Here is a 15,162-nt window from a genome sequence, read left to right as displayed (position 1 = left end):
ATTTCGAATAACCGTCTTATTTGGATAATGGCACGAAAATTAAGGAATGAAGTTAAAATTATGAAAAGTATTGTATAGGGGTAAGAATATAGTAGTTAAATAATGAAAAATATTGAATATGATAGTTTAGGGGTGGTTGGGATGGTAAATAAAGAAAAGAGTCGAGGGTAGGAAAATCAAAAAACATGTCCAAATATGGTAAATGGGATAGTCATGTGAATAGACGGAAATGGCAAATGGGACAGTTATTTGGAATAGGAGGGAGTACTTCGTAGATGATTCATTACATCCTACACATTATCATCCATTACTTAAAGTTATGACCAGTTAGATCGTTTCAAGATAATATTTAAACCGTTAAGAGGAAATGGAGAGGGGGAAATAATGGAAAGGATCCAAATTGGTCATTTTCACAGGTCATCTTTTAAATTTCGTTTTCGTTCCGGTTATTTGTTTAATTTCCGTTAGTTTATGGGTTAAAACGAAGTTATTGTAAATGATAGGTCGTAGGTTCAAGTCTCGTTTAATTAATATAAAGAAACGTAAAGAAATGACATAAAACCTATGAATACGTAAAAACTTAGCTGGATTAGTTAACAAAACACGAATGGATATTACTTTGCACAATCATAATATTTTCAATTTCAAAAGATAAACAAAAGAATAGAACATTGTTTTGAAAATTTGTTTGATTTTGCAGAGTTCTTATAGGTCAATTTACGACGATAATTGTCCCTTTTTCAACCATTGTGGTTAGACTTGTACTCCGTAGCTAGTTAGGAACATAATCACAATAAGAAGCCCTAGGATTATTAATCCGACCAAGGATCACATTCACGCAATCATCTCAACTCCTTAGTCATATTATGGTGTTTCAACCCCAAGTTACATCAACAAAGTCGAAACCTTGTACTTTTTTCCGGAGATTTCAAGGTATAAAACTATTATGACGCAATATCATGAACTCCCGCTACAAGAAGCTTTGATAGTGACATAGTTTCGGTTATAGACAGGCAAATAAAAAGGTAAAGCGGCCATCAAACTGCAGTAGAAAATCCATTAGCCCATTTCGCCTAATTTAAAACATTATGTGCATTTGATGTACAAAACCTTGCACTTGATGCCTCCTAGAAAAACTAAGCTTTCTGTTGTTTGACCTGGACAAAAGCTAAATGCAAACCTAATATGCACAAAAGTTGTCGAAGCCATGAAGTTTGAAGCACCCCTAAAATTCTAGTGTTGGGAGGTCGATGTCGAACAACTCCAGAGATTCGACATCTCAGGTCTCTAGCAGATCTTCACAACCTTGCTGTTTCCTCTGGGACAATAGAACATGCATCATTCATAAATAACTAATTTGACCCGAAAAGTATTCTGACTTGAGCCGTATGACCTGGGAACCTGTTTGACAGATCTTAACTTATGTTCCGCCTGATATCAGCTTGGTCATTTTACTTGGGACTTGAATTACATCAACTCAACAACAGGTTCCTTATCCAGGTCAAGACACTTTCCAAAGAGTGGCAACATAACCAGTCAGTAAATATGATCCAGCGCAACAATTCCAGGTACGACTTCAGGCAGCAAAAGTCAACAGTCAATTGTAGGCTCAAAAGACAGGGTTTACCCAAGTAGCAACAAAAAGGTAAGTCACACGCAGACCGAGGCTTTATTAAATCAGAGGGACCGTGTACCCTTCACCGTCTCGCCAGTCAATTCTTTTTTAACAAGCTTCAGAATTTCAGTTACCTGCAACAAGTGGAAAACAGTCGGGGATGAGGTTACTATATCCCCACAGATGAGATTCAGCAATGTCAAACTTAGCAGCTGGTAACAATCAGGAATTCAGGATGAGGTTTTATGGAGCTATAGCAAAATATAAACCGGCTACAGAAACCCTACTAATAGAGCCTAAAAATATGGTGAACCAAACCCGGCTGATAATCAATTCAGCTTGACACGTTTCATATAAGGTCAAATCACAAAAGCATAGAACATTGAAATCAACCAAGGAGCTCCAAAACTTTTAACTAGGTACATGAACCTATCACAAACAAAAGGCCATATGAAAACACACACATTTATTAATGCGAAAGTGCGAAACTACAAATTACATAAATTCAATTACTCGCAAGATTCACAAGTCAACGCTATCATTTCACTAAATGGCACAATAACAATTTTAGAATCAAAACTAACGAAATAAGATGCAGGACTATAGCAAATGGAAGGATGTGAGGGAGAGCTTACTCCAGGGTAATGTTGTAATATTGGGGAATAATGATCAAGTGCTACATAAACTTTTTCCAGAAGGCTTAAGAGAGTTTCCACTTCATCTCCTAAAGCATCAACCTGTAATGCAAATATGCAATGAGGAAAACGAATAAGAAAGTTGGAGAAGTATAATGGGCACAGATTGAATGCAAACCATTGGAAATAATACTAGATCTACAACATAACGCTGAGGTATGTCTGAAACATACAAATATAGTTCCGTCTCACTTAAAAATGTCAACTTCTAAGTGGTAATCATCCATCAAAGCAAAAAGTTATTGAAACAAAAATTTAAATAATAAAAGAGGCCGTGAATGAAGAGTATGAAATAAGGATTGAAGTGGCAACGAGTATACCATGAATCATGGATCATCTTCTATCAACAAAAAAATCATCTTCTAGCATCATCATGTGTATATCCAAGCTCAAGGGCTAAATTAACTGTTCTTGTGAGAACTTATTCACGCATATTTTTCTTCAATTCAAGTTTGAATCACTATATGAATTGTTATTGTCGTGATACAAGTAATAAAATAATATTTCAGGAAATTTTCTCAGCTCATGTCTTACCCCAATATCAGGTTCAGCAAGTAATGAGAACTCAACAACATAGAGATGGATCTTTTTTTTATTCCTTTTCTTTCATTAGGGGCAGAGAGCTGATCAGATATTCGATCCAAAGTGTTAGTTTGGATCGGATATCCAAATTAGAAATTCCTGAAATGAGATATCCATATCCGATCCAAATATTTCGGATATCAAATAATAATCGGATCGGATGCAGATATCCATATTGTGAATTTACGTACGATTAAGTTGAAACAATATCATATTTGTTGATTTGCTTCTTTCCCTACTTCAATGATCTGGACATAAACATTTATGTACCACTTACATGCTATTCTCAAATTTTAACACTGTTTACAAATCACGAAAAGTTTCTATTTCGATAAATATACTTAAAATAGCAGTGAAAGTTTCACAACAACAACAACAACATCAGAGCCTTAATCCCAAAATGATTTCCAAAAAAATAGAACATTTCCGAATTAATAAAGAATCCATATTTCAAGGATCGCCGTCAAAATACACCCATAAAATCAAAATTTGATAAGAAAATAAGAAAATAATTAATAATTTTCGGATCGGATTGGATATCTAAATGTTCTAAAATTAATATCCATATCCGGTCTCAATAAACAAAAACTCGAATCGGATATTCGATCCAAACTTAATTTTCGGATCGGATATCCAAAATTACGGATCGGATTCGGAAGGATAACGGATATGTTTGGATAATCAGATTTTTTTCGCAAACTAGTTTATATGACCTTACCTTTATTTATTTCCATATAATGACTACTCGTGTTTTCCTTTCTTTTTCACTTTTTTTTTGTTTTCGATATTTCACCCAACAATCCAACATTGACATTTTCAAATAATGATTTATTTAAGCGGGCCTCAAATCAAATCTACTGACGTCTTTTATATGCGTTTGACCAATATGCAACACATTCCAGCCCATAATAATGCGTATAACTATGTGCCATGTTATTACAGTAAAACTTAGAAAGACAGTTCTTGGATGTACCTCGGCTTCGGCCTTTTGAAGGTCAGAACATCTCTTCTCCAATCTTTCCTTGTACAATAAGCTAGTCCTTCGAAGGATATTAACCTTTGGAGCAAGAGAGCGTAATTGAAAGGCAGAATGTTCTAGCCTACACATGAAATTGCATTGTTAAATGTTGCATAAAGGTTGTTAAGATAATGCCAAAAACATTTGCTAATGTGGAAAAACGAAAGGAGGAAATGACTCCAAACAATAATCTTAATCTACACCCTTCATCCTCTTTCTCACAATCTTTTCCTCCCTTGACCTCTTTCTAAGGAAAAATTAATTCCAATCCCATTTTCCACAATCAAGGATTTCGTTGATAGTAATGTTCCCAACCAGGCAATGACTAACATGAATTGCTATTTCACCTATTTTTTTCACTCACATCTGCAGTCCGCTCAAATTTAAACATAAATATTTTCAAATTTTAAGCTTGATCACATTAAAGTTTTGGATACTGAAATATACGAAGTATTAAATAGACATAACCCACATGTTTAATCTACGTGGGTTCTGACTGAATATCCACGACTAAGATGAATCAGAGAAGGCAGCACTTGTTCATTATCGTAATACAATGTAGTAGCTGTAAGCCTGTGAATAATTAAATTGTCAAAAAATATTATACATTTAAAATATAGTGTATATACCTTGAACCATGCCAGCCAATTCTTTCATTTGTACTTTGTTCAAGATCAGCAATTGACTTTGACAAACCATCAATGATATGGCAAAAACATTCCAACTGCTTCTTGTGCTCACTATTATTTGCTTTGACAAAGTCCATTTCATTTTGCTGTTGTTCAAAAGCTGAAATAATCCTCGCCTTTTCTTCGTCGGATTCCCTCAATCTACTTTCTAAGACTAACCGTGTGTCATTCAATTTACCGACTTCAGCCATGAAAAGATCAACACAATTTTGAGATTCCTCCAGCTTCTCCTTTAGTAAAACCAGTTCTTGATCTCTGTTAGCAATTAAGTTATCCTGTTCTGTTCTCAAATCCATCAGTTTATGAAGTTCCTCCGTGACTTTAAACAAGGATATATCCTTGTCTTCAATTAAATTTTCAAGCACCAACACCTGATGCTTCAGCTTTCCATTTTCTTCAATTTCCATGCGCAAATCCTCGTCACTTTCTGAAACTTTGGCTTCGAGGTAAACCAAACTTTCATTGTCCTTCAGACACTTCTTCTTCAACTCATTGAGTTCCATTGACATATCTGTAACCACTTCTTGGAATACGATATCATAAACCTGTTGCATCAGATTGGACATTAAGTTTGAAGTTTCTTCATTGTTTGATTCATTGGCAGCAATAACCTCATGGAAAGCTTCTTCATAAACAGTTCCAATTATTTCTTGCATGATTATAGACTTCAGATCTGAGTCTCCATTATCCGATTTCCCCTCAGCAACCAACCCACCTAGAATGCAATTGTAGATCTCTTCACTAATAAATGTTTCTAGTCGCGCATCCTCCAAAGAATTGGTGAGACCATCTACCAATATCTGCAAGTTCTCCTCATTGATCACATGTTGTGCCAATTTCTCTGTACCATCAGAAACTTGCAAAGACAAGTAAGAGGCTTCCAATTTCTTGCTGTTGAGCAACTCCCTAAGGCGGCAATTCTCAGACAAAAGGTTATTCAATGTGTCCCTCGAATGATTACAAAATTCAGACAGCTTTTCATTCTGAACAAGGATGTCATCCAATCTTGTAATGGCCTCTGATAGCTTCTTTGTTAACGATTCAAAATCCTTCTCTTTTCTAGCTACAAAATGTCCCCGTTCCTTATGTTTCAGATATTCACGCTTAAGGCTATAATATTCTTCCATCAATTGCTGGACAGTAGACTCGTGATCCCGTTTCATCTGAGTGATGTCATTCCTAAAGTACTGGAAGAGATCTGTCTTTGACAAGTGACTCAGCTTAGCTGGAATACTCGTTAAAGCCTCCTCACTTACACCATTTACATCCCAAAGGCTACCAGATTGATGTTCTTGACTACCAAACACTTTGCGATGGAAAATATCTGCATCTAAAGGCCCTTGTGGACTAAGATGCCCAGCCTCAAGACTATCCAAAGTCTTCTGGATGGACCCTAATTCATGACGAAGACTCGAAATATCTTTGCATCGATCAATAAAATCTAGAACATTATCAACATTCAAAAGTTGCCTCTCATGTTCCTCGCGCAAACCCTCAACAAAAGTACCAAAAACCGATCCTTCTACTTTTCCACAGATCTCCGACTCGCTAAATGTACCACAGCGACATTGTCGGCTACGTAAATCCTTATTCAACCCTGCTACTTCTAGTTCTTTAGCAGCTACTACCTCAGCAGCATCTTGTGATATGGCAGTCACAATGCCCTTGATGACAGAGTCACTTACCATCCTTGAGATGGTAAGACGGTCATCTATATCCTCTAGGAACATATCCATGTCATGAATAATCTCATCCTCAACATTTTCACTCCCTTTAAAATCAAATTTTCCTGCTGGAATGAGTCCACCATTGCAATAGCCAGTACCATTTTCCAAAACCCCGTTACACTCCGCCTTAACACTTGCCATCAATCCTCACAGTAATTCCAAGTTTTTAACCAACTCTCACTACTCCAACCTGTACAATAATGGACATTGATTCTTATAAACCAAACAAATCACACTGCCAAAATTTAAAATAAGAAGGAAATCAATGTCTAAAACGACTTTTCGGCCTTATTCTTTTGGACTCAAATTTCGTTCATTTCAGTTCATTTAGTTTAGTTCATTCATTTCAGCCAATTTTAGTCTAAAAGAACATGGCCTAACTCCGAAAACTCCGAAAACCTCTACAAAATGTTCTTTCACTACTCTACTTCTCAACAACATTATCTCATATGTAAACCCTAAAATTTCAGTCATTCACTCATTCACACAGATATCTCAACTGCCCAGATTAAGTTCAACCAAAAAAATAGCATATACTCATTATTCTACAAAAATTCAAAAAATGGCATTCATTTTTATCCATTTATCTTCAAACAAACATGAAAAAACACTTTTTGTTTTTGTTTTTTTTAACTAAATCACACAATAAAACAAACACACCAAAAGAAAATTAATTAAAATTTATTAGCAAAAAATTCAAGCAATTAAACAGAGAGTATCTTACCATACAAACTCAAAACAACAAATTCAACATCAACCCAGTACAATTAAACAACAAAAATACACATAACCCATCATATAAACATAACCCAGATACAAATTTAAACAATTCAAGCTAAAATTAAAGCTACCCATTTAAAATAACAATAAAATAAAATTACCCACTAAATAAAATTAATTAATTTGACCAATTTAGAGTAAAATTACTGAAATTACCAGTATTTAGGAGTGAAATTGGTGCAAAAGAATAAAAGATTGCAACTTTGCATGTAATTGAAGGAGTTGGAAGTTGGGAGGAGTGTAAATTAGGGTTTGCAATTTGAAAGGGGGAAGAAAAAGAGAAATTAATGTAATTTATTAATTTATTAAAGAGTTGTTGGTAAAAATGTTGGATTTATTAGTAAGTCATAAATGAGCGGGAGAAAATTAGTATTATTAAGGCACGAAATTGGTGTTTATTTACTAGATTTGCCATTCTAGGTTGAAATAAAGTTTTGTTTTTTGTTGAGATTCCTATGTAATTAAGGTGGGTCATGTGATTTTAATTCAAAAAAATAGAGGTGGGTCATGTGATTTCTAATTTCTTTGGCATTATCTAATGCTAGTGATGTAATCTTTCTTAGTTGGTTTGGGTAGGAGTGAAGGAATTCTTTTATGTTTAGGGGTGGCATCCAATGGGAGGATAGTTGGTTATCCTTTCTAATCAGAAATGTAGAGATTGTGGCCTAATTTCAACTCATTTTAATTTAATTCAGCTTTATTTAGTTTAGTTTAGTTTCATTCAATTCAGTTCAGCTTATCTCTTCATAAATTAACTCCTAATTCGGCTCCATTTAATCCAACTCGACTCCATTTAATTCGATTCAGCCAAGCTCCATTCAATTCGGTTCCTTTTATCCCAAAAGAAGAGGGCTTTAATATATTATGGAGGCTTCACTTCATCAAATCCATGTTCATTCACTTAGGAGCGTAGACAATTATATAATAATATAATGCATATAATAAAGGGTTATTTAATGAGAATACTCCAAACTATTGGGCTGCTTCTCATAATACTTCAAACTATAATTTAACTACCAATATACTGAACTATTACACCCTTTATCTTCTAATATAATTGCATGTTTTTTAACCTGAAGTAGCAGGTCAAGTCCATCCTTGCCCCTTTCTAATTTTTCTTCATCGTCCTCCTCCTTCATACCTGCAATTTCCCCCCATATCTCCTTAAATTTTCCTCCATTATCATCTTCATTAATTAACTTCATACTAAAAATCTAAAAAACCCAGAAAAACAACATTTGCATCAAAGACTTTATGTGCTTAATAAGGCACTAACTTAATAGTTCACTCTACAAAACCCATATATTACACTAGTTTGTAACAAAACTTCAATTAATCGACGCACAATATCTGAAATCAAACATAACAATCAACCGATGCTTAGCTTAAAAATGGCAGTAATTTAATAGTTTTCTCCTACAAAGTTAACAAACATCGAAATTTAACAAGAAAAACTCGTTAATTTGCAGCAAAACCTCAGTAAATCGGCGAACAATGTACGAAATCAAACGGTAATCAATCAATGCTACCCAACAACAAGATTAACATTATATGCTAACTTAATATTTTGCAGAAAAACCGCAATTAATCGACGAACAATCTACGAAAATACGAAATCAATCGCAATAATCAATCAACGCAGCTCAACAATAATCAATCGATGAGCTCAACTATAAAATAAAGTTAAATAAATCAAAAATCAACCGAAAAACTAAAAATTAAATAATCAAACTTCAATAAAAACAATTTCAACAACTAAAATCAAGCCCACCAAATTAATGGCAACCACGCATAAAAAACTCCATCCTCAATTAAATCTGACCACTTCACCACAAAAAAAAGTGGCTCAAGGTGAAGATTATAGTTTGTCGGCATGGTGTTGATGGTTTATTGGTGGTGGTTGTTAGGTTTATAAGGTGTGGTTAAAATAATGGTGAAGAAGGTGATAAAATGATGTGTGATTGTTAATGTTGTTTTTGGAGCGTGTGTGATGTTAAGGGTGAAGACGGAAGAAGGTGATGCATAATTCCTTTAAAGATAACCTGATTAATAGGTAGCAGGTTACTCAAGTTTATCACGAGAAGAGGGTGTTAATAGTTGGTTTTATTTTGAAATTAAATGAAGTTTGTAGTATTTTGAGAAAATCAGCCAGAGTATTTATATTAAATAACCCTATAATAAAGGTAATAAACGGTCAACTTCATGTCAAATTGGGCCAGATAGAGACAATTATATTCACAAAAGTTTTAAACTTATTTTGAGTCGAATTTCAAATAATTCAGACGAAATTCTAAATTGCTTTTAATTAACTTTACCTAGAGCTAGCCATTTGGGCGAGCTGGCCCGACTTTATTGAGTTCGCTTGCCTACCTCCAGTTCTCCTTGTTTGCATCCCACCCCACCCCTCCAACGGGTTAGATGACAGCCTTACTTTTTAGCATGCCCCACCCTAGCCCGCCAAAAAGCAAAGGCATAAAAAATAAAATTTTAATTCCGTCCATTAATCCGGCCCGGCCCAACCTAGCCACTGACCGGTTATAATTAAACCTGAACAAGCCTAGCTCGCCTCCCACAACTAGATCGGACAAAATTGACCCGACCCGACACTTGAATTGAGGACACGATCTTGGCATGTAACTTGAATTGACCCGACCTGGATGTTTATTGTTGCAAACTAACAATTACTCGTGATGAACTTGATAATAACAGACTATCCCGACTCGAATTTGACCCGCTTGCTCGGTCTACCTCCAACAAGGAAATTTTTTCTAAAATAGGCGATTTTCACCAATTATTTAACGAAATGGGTCGAATCTCAAATTAATTACCCAAAATGGGTCCACATCATACCCGAAGCTAGGTTCGTATCTAAGTCGCCATCTCGGTCAACGACCAAACTCAAAGTCGCCACCCCCCTTGGTGTTTTGGTTTGATGGTCTTTCTTCTTGGAAACTTCCTTCTTCGTGCAAATATGACTTCGACACAAGTCGCCACCCGCCATGGCGACTTAACCCCTCACACTAGCTCGTCAATACCAAGCCTACGTGGACCCATTTTCGACAATTAATTTGAGACTCGACCCATTTTGATAATTAATTGGACAAAATCGCCTATTTTGGAAAATCGTTCTCCAACAAGCCGATTAGATGCCAGATGGACTTGGCATGTCCCGACCCGGGCCCATGGCCAGGTCTACCTTACCCATTCCACATTCGAAATGGGTCCATGACAAACCATAATGTGTGTACCAACATCCTTAGATTAGCTGGACATGAAACAGAGATGCAGGTGAATAAATCATAATAAATGTTTTCAAAAAGTCAAAACTGTCAACCCAATCATTGTTCCAAATGATCAACACATTCACATACACAACTGTTTTTTTTCCAACTTTTTCACCTGTACCAAGTCAGCATACATCCTTCCACCTTTGACATTTTCATCATCTTCTTCATATTTTTACCCTCTTTTGACCTTTTTTTTTGTCTGTCTTCCTCCATTTTTCCTGACCCTTTTCATTGCTCAAGGTTAGGGTTTTTTTCCCCTTAAATTTTTGTTTTTGTAATTTTGTATTTGCTGAAGATTCAGGGATGCAAAATTGTTCTTCTGTCTTTTGTTTTTGTTGGTCAATTGTTCTGTTCATAACCCAAGTTTTGATTTTTTTTTTTCCTTTTGTCATTTAATTTATTGGTTATTTAATAAAATTCTCGACGCAGTTTTCATTTTAGGTTATCTGGAAAGTTTATGGCTTTGTTTTAAACTCGGAGGTAAGGCTGCGTACATACAACCTTACGGGAGCCCTTGAGGCAATAGGGTAAAATTATAGGAGCAGTAGTTGTGAAATTCTCGACGCTGTTTTCATTTTGGGTCATCTGGAAAGTGTACATACAACCTTCCATAACATAACCTGTAATTTGCGGGAGCCATTGAGGCAATAGGGTAAAACTGTTGGGGTAGTTGTTGCAGTAATTCATCTTTCACCGCGGTGATGGAGTTGATGGTTTGATTAGGTTAATTGTTGATTACTGTATTTTGTTATACAATTGTGGGTTAGGGTTAATGAGTACGGAATTCCATTTACAGAATCAGTGCGTCTTGCTTCAGACGGGCCTTTTTGGTCTGAAATAATAAGACGGAATTTTGTAACCATTTTACAGTTAAATGTGACCACTATTGAAAACCAGTTACCATAATACAGAATTAGTATGACTGGGAGCATTTGAAGTCCTTTGTCCTGAAGAAGTCAGATGTCTGAAAAAAAAGTGACAAATTTATGAAAAATTACACAATTTCGATTGGTGGGCACATGAAACTCGATAATATTGCTGATCATATTCGCTCTTGTGACTCCCTTTACACGAGAAAAAGCATAATATTACAATCTTCAGTTCAATGCAATTGTCTGCGCGAGCTCCTGCTAGAATTTAATCAGCAGACCAAGTTTGTTGTTGCTTCAGTTCCTTGATTTTATTCAGTTATAAGTTGATGTCTCATCTTTTCTTCAGCAGACCAAGTTTGTTGTTGCTTCTGTTCAATGCAATTGTCTACGCGAGTTCCTCAATTTTGAACTTTTTAAGGCGGCATTTGTTTTGCGGGAGAAGGGCAATAGCAATTAAGCTAGCATGTTATATTGATATGGGGAGCTGAACATTCTATGCTTTTATTTAAGCAATATATGTTGATGTCTCATCTTTTCTCCTTGGAAGAGACTTGGTGATTTTTGGCATTTGTTATATCGTGTATATGAACGTGGCTGATCATTATCTTTCGTCTTGTATGCTCTTGATTTAATTGCTCAATTTTCTTCCCGGATAGGACTCTTCCATGTCTTTAACTCTGTTTGTTCTGCAATTAATTAGGTTCTTCATCGAAAAAGGTTACTCCATTTTGCAGTGGTGGAGTCGATGAATAGACCAATGAATAGACGAATGGAGCTTGGTAGACCCGCCTCAGGTACTCCACTCGCTTTACGCTGGCAATATAAATCATTACACCATGGAAAATTAACAATCTTTGTAATACTTAATTCTGTCTGTGTTTTTTTTTTTATTTATCCTTTCAGGCAAAAAAAGACTGAAGGATCTATTGCTTCTGAAGGACAACCGCTTTTGTGCTGATTGTGGTGCGCCTGATCCTAAATGGGCGTAAGTTCCTGGACTTGTTTTTTCCTAACAGTTGCAGTTGGCACTTTCACGCGTATTTCTGAGAAGCATGCCTGAACTTGTTTTATCCTAACAGTTGCAGTTGGCATTTTCACGTATAGGCGTCTACAGCTTTCCGCTGTCATTAACTATTTGAGATATTCATGTTCATAATTGCTTTTTGCTGATGATAGTCATATTTACACCTCTGAATCCAAAGCCTGTGACTGAATTTACAAGATAGTAATTTTTATGTTTCCGCAGATCTGCAAATATTGGAGTATTTATATGCTTGAAATGCTGTGGGGTGCACAGAAGTCTCGGAACACATATCTCAAAGGTATAATCACTTCCCTCGACACAACACACATTATCAACAACAACAACAACAACATCAACATCAGAGCCTTAATCCCAAAATGATTTGGGGTCGGCTGACATGAATCATCCTTTAGAACCGTCCATGGGTGAACACTCAACTCAAAAATGCGAAAAAATAGAAAACAAAAAGTGAAAAACATAATACAAAAGCCAGATAAACTTACAGGTTTTAAAATCGAAGTCCAGATTTCTTTTATAAAAACTTAGAATTTAAATTCGATTTCTTTTATAAAAACTTAGAATTTTATTCGAGACAGCACACATTATACAGAAAAAAAAAAAAAAAAAAAATTCTCCCCATAGGTATATTTCGTCTTGTCACGTGAGCATCACAACATCAGTAGCAATAGCATGTGAAGACATTGATGCAATGGTTTTCTTCCAGGTATTGTCTGTGACATTAGATGAGTGGTCAGATGAAGACATTGATGCAATGGTCGAGGTCGGAGGAAATGCCTCAGCTAATGCAATATATGAGGCTTTTATTCCAGAAGGAAGCTCAAAGCCTGTACCTGATGCAGGTCATGATGATCGTCAGAGGTTCATCAGGTTTATTTCAGTAGACTCTCCGAACTTCAAGTCAAGTCACCTGTATAATGTTCTTCAGACGGGAAACTTTATATCTATATATATATACTAAGCTATTTTTTTGTCGTTTATTAATGTAGATCAAAGTATGAGCTGCAAGAGTTCCTGAAACCGAGTTTGAGAATATTGTCGATGCCTCCTGCAGTTGCAAAGAGCTCACTTCAACCAAGCTTTTCCAAGAAGCTTATGAATAGTTTCCGTATCTCAAGTTTATCAAAGAAGACCCAGAATTCTGTAAGTCGCGTTTTTTATCCTAATCTGCTCATTGTACTATAGATATATGATGTGCAGTTTACTGCGATCTTGACTGCCACCGCGATTTAAACTAGACTGAATCACAATAGTCTGTCTCTTTACGACTTTCTATGAACATTTGGATTTCATTGCCTCCGTGTCACCAGTGGCTAACCTGCCTGGATTTTATTTGGTTGCTTAGTAAATAGTCCATCTTACGACTTTCTATGAACTTTTCGATTCAGCAGATTTTTTATTTTTATTTTTGTAAATTTTATGACAGGAAGGGAATCAAGGGATGGTTGAATTCATTGGAGTATTGAAAGTTAAAGTGATAAAAGGGATCGATCTAGCCGTCAGAGACATGTTGTCGAGTGATCCTTATGTCGTGTTGAATCTTGGCCAACAGGTGCGTTATTTGTTTCAGGCTATGTTACTGCGACACTTTACTTCACCTGCTTAAACAGATCGGTTTGAATTGGGTCAATCTTGATCGGGTTAAGGCCTGAGATCGGTTTACCAAGCTCGAGTCAAATTTTGAGTGAACCTAGGGCTTGTCGAGTATATACCCAATTCACTTACAACCGTGGATACAGCATATGTTTTTGAAAACCTCGGTCCTTGGACACTCAGAAGTTTTATAAGCCTTCCATAGTGTATTTATTTATGTTTCTAGGGTTTGTTAAGTTCTATGGTTATGTTCCAAAAAACTCGAGGAATTTTTGGTTACGGAATTTGTTAACATCGTTTAAATCTTTATTCAACGGTTGCAGACGGTACAAACATCTATAATAAAGAGCAACCTTAATCCGATTTGGAACGAAGAACTCATGCTTTCAGTACCTCAGAATTATGGGCCTGTAAAATTGGTAAGCTCTCTCCGTCTCACTGATATCACGCGTCTCTTGTACGATAATTTGGTCCGACAATAAACGTTGTTTTTACATTACAGAAAGTGTTCGACTATGACACGTTCTCAGCCGATGACATAATGGGCGAAGCCGAGATTGATATTCAGTCGTTAATCACCTCGGCAATGGCGTTTGGAGATCCGGGAATGTTTGGGAATATGCAGATAGGAAAATGGCTAAAATCAAATGACAATGCACTTATAGAAGATAGCATAATTAGCATCGTCGATGGAACAGTAAAACAACCGATGCAATTGAAGCTCCAAAACGTTGAATCCGGGGAGCTAGAACTAGAACTCGAGTGGATGCCTCTTGATCAATAGCGCCCTTAATATAACTCAGCTCGGGAATGTCGAATGTAGCACAGTCCCAACTTTGTGCCTGTGTTTTAACATGAAATTGGTTTGATTTTTTTTTTTTTTTTTTTTTTTTTTTTTTTTTTTTTGGGTACGTCGGGAGATCAATCGAAAAATAGTTCGTGACAGGGTGTCGGGGGTTAAGATGTAAACATCTAATTTGTTACTATGTATATAACCGAAAGAAAATATAGAGATTTTTTATCGAAAAAAGACATTTAATTGTAATGTATTATTTGTCTAGAAAAGGAAAAATTAAAGCAAAATACATCCTAATTCTATAAATAGAAGGAAAGCTAATGAGGCAAACTATTAGCTAAAATCGGGAACGTAAAGAATTCCCTGGAAATCGAAGAGCTTGTCAATTTAGTGAGTCGTGTTACTTTATCATAATCTAAAACTAAAAGTAATTGAGCTTTTCGCTCAAATGGAAACCGAAGAGTAG

General features: G+C 35.8%; 2 protein-coding genes and 1 long non-coding RNA gene across 3 annotated transcripts; 1 reads left to right on the top strand and 2 right to left on the bottom strand.

Annotated features, from left to right (window-relative positions):
• Nucleotides 1-1,043: 1,043 nt before the first annotated feature.
• On the bottom strand, nt 1,044-7,561 carry LOC141596260 (WPP domain-associated protein). The gene is made up of 5 exons (XM_074416360.1): nt 7,263-7,561; nt 4,540-6,516; nt 3,866-3,992; nt 2,251-2,352; nt 1,044-1,749 (listed from the first exon to the last, which is right to left on the bottom strand). The coding sequence occupies exons 2-5, from the start codon at nt 6,465-6,467 to the stop codon at nt 1,678-1,680; spliced, it is 2,229 nt and encodes a 742-aa protein (XP_074272461.1). The 5' UTR covers nt 6,468-6,516; nt 7,263-7,561; the 3' UTR covers nt 1,044-1,677.
• A 490-nt stretch (nt 7,562-8,051) lies between these two features.
• LOC141594067 (uncharacterized) lies at nt 8,052-9,137 on the bottom strand. The gene is made up of 2 exons (XR_012521991.1): nt 8,878-9,137; nt 8,052-8,247 (listed from the first exon to the last, which is right to left on the bottom strand). It is a non-coding gene; the product is annotated as an uncharacterized LOC141594067 (long non-coding RNA).
• A 1,367-nt stretch (nt 9,138-10,504) lies between these two features.
• LOC141596238 (ADP-ribosylation factor GTPase-activating protein AGD12-like) lies at nt 10,505-14,780 on the top strand. Its single transcript, XM_074416336.1, has 9 exons — nt 10,505-10,633; nt 11,966-12,059; nt 12,169-12,250; nt 12,512-12,587; nt 13,014-13,177; nt 13,297-13,450; nt 13,734-13,859; nt 14,224-14,319; nt 14,403-14,780. Exons 2-9 carry the CDS (start codon nt 12,011-12,013, stop codon nt 14,682-14,684), a joined length of 1,029 nt encoding a protein of 342 aa, XP_074272437.1. The 5' UTR covers nt 10,505-10,633; nt 11,966-12,010; the 3' UTR covers nt 14,685-14,780.
• Nucleotides 14,781-15,162: the final 382 nt, after the last annotated feature.

Source organism: Silene latifolia, chromosome 8, assembly GCF_048544455.1.
Source record: "Silene latifolia isolate original U9 population chromosome 8, ASM4854445v1, whole genome shotgun sequence".
NCBI classification, from domain to species: Eukaryota; Viridiplantae; Streptophyta; class Magnoliopsida; order Caryophyllales; family Caryophyllaceae; genus Silene; species Silene latifolia.
Note: the sequence above shows the minus strand (reverse complement) of the source record. Positions and strands in the feature narration are given on the sequence as shown.

Bases quoted from the DNA above. Each gene is read 5' to 3' on its own strand.
- LOC141596260 (XM_074416360.1), bottom strand. From the start codon at position 6,467: ATGGCAAGTGTTAAGGCGGAGTGTAACGGGGTTTTGGAAAATGGTACT. The intron at 3,993-4,539 runs GTATATACACTA...TTTCATGTGTAG, and splicing joins ATTGGCTGGCATGGTTCAAG to GCTAGAACATTCTGCCTTTC. The intron at 1,750-2,250 runs GTAAGCTCTCCC...CACTTGTTGCAG, and splicing joins TATTACAACATTACCCTGGA to GTAACTGAAATTCTGAAGCT.
- LOC141596238 (XM_074416336.1), top strand. From the start codon at position 12,011: ATGAATAGACCAATGAATAGACGAATGGAGCTTGGTAGACCCGCCTCA. The intron at 12,251-12,511 runs GTAAGTTCCTGG...ATGTTTCCGCAG, and splicing joins GCGCCTGATCCTAAATGGGC to ATCTGCAAATATTGGAGTAT. The intron at 14,320-14,402 runs GTAAGCTCTCTC...TTTACATTACAG, and splicing joins ATTATGGGCCTGTAAAATTG to AAAGTGTTCGACTATGACAC.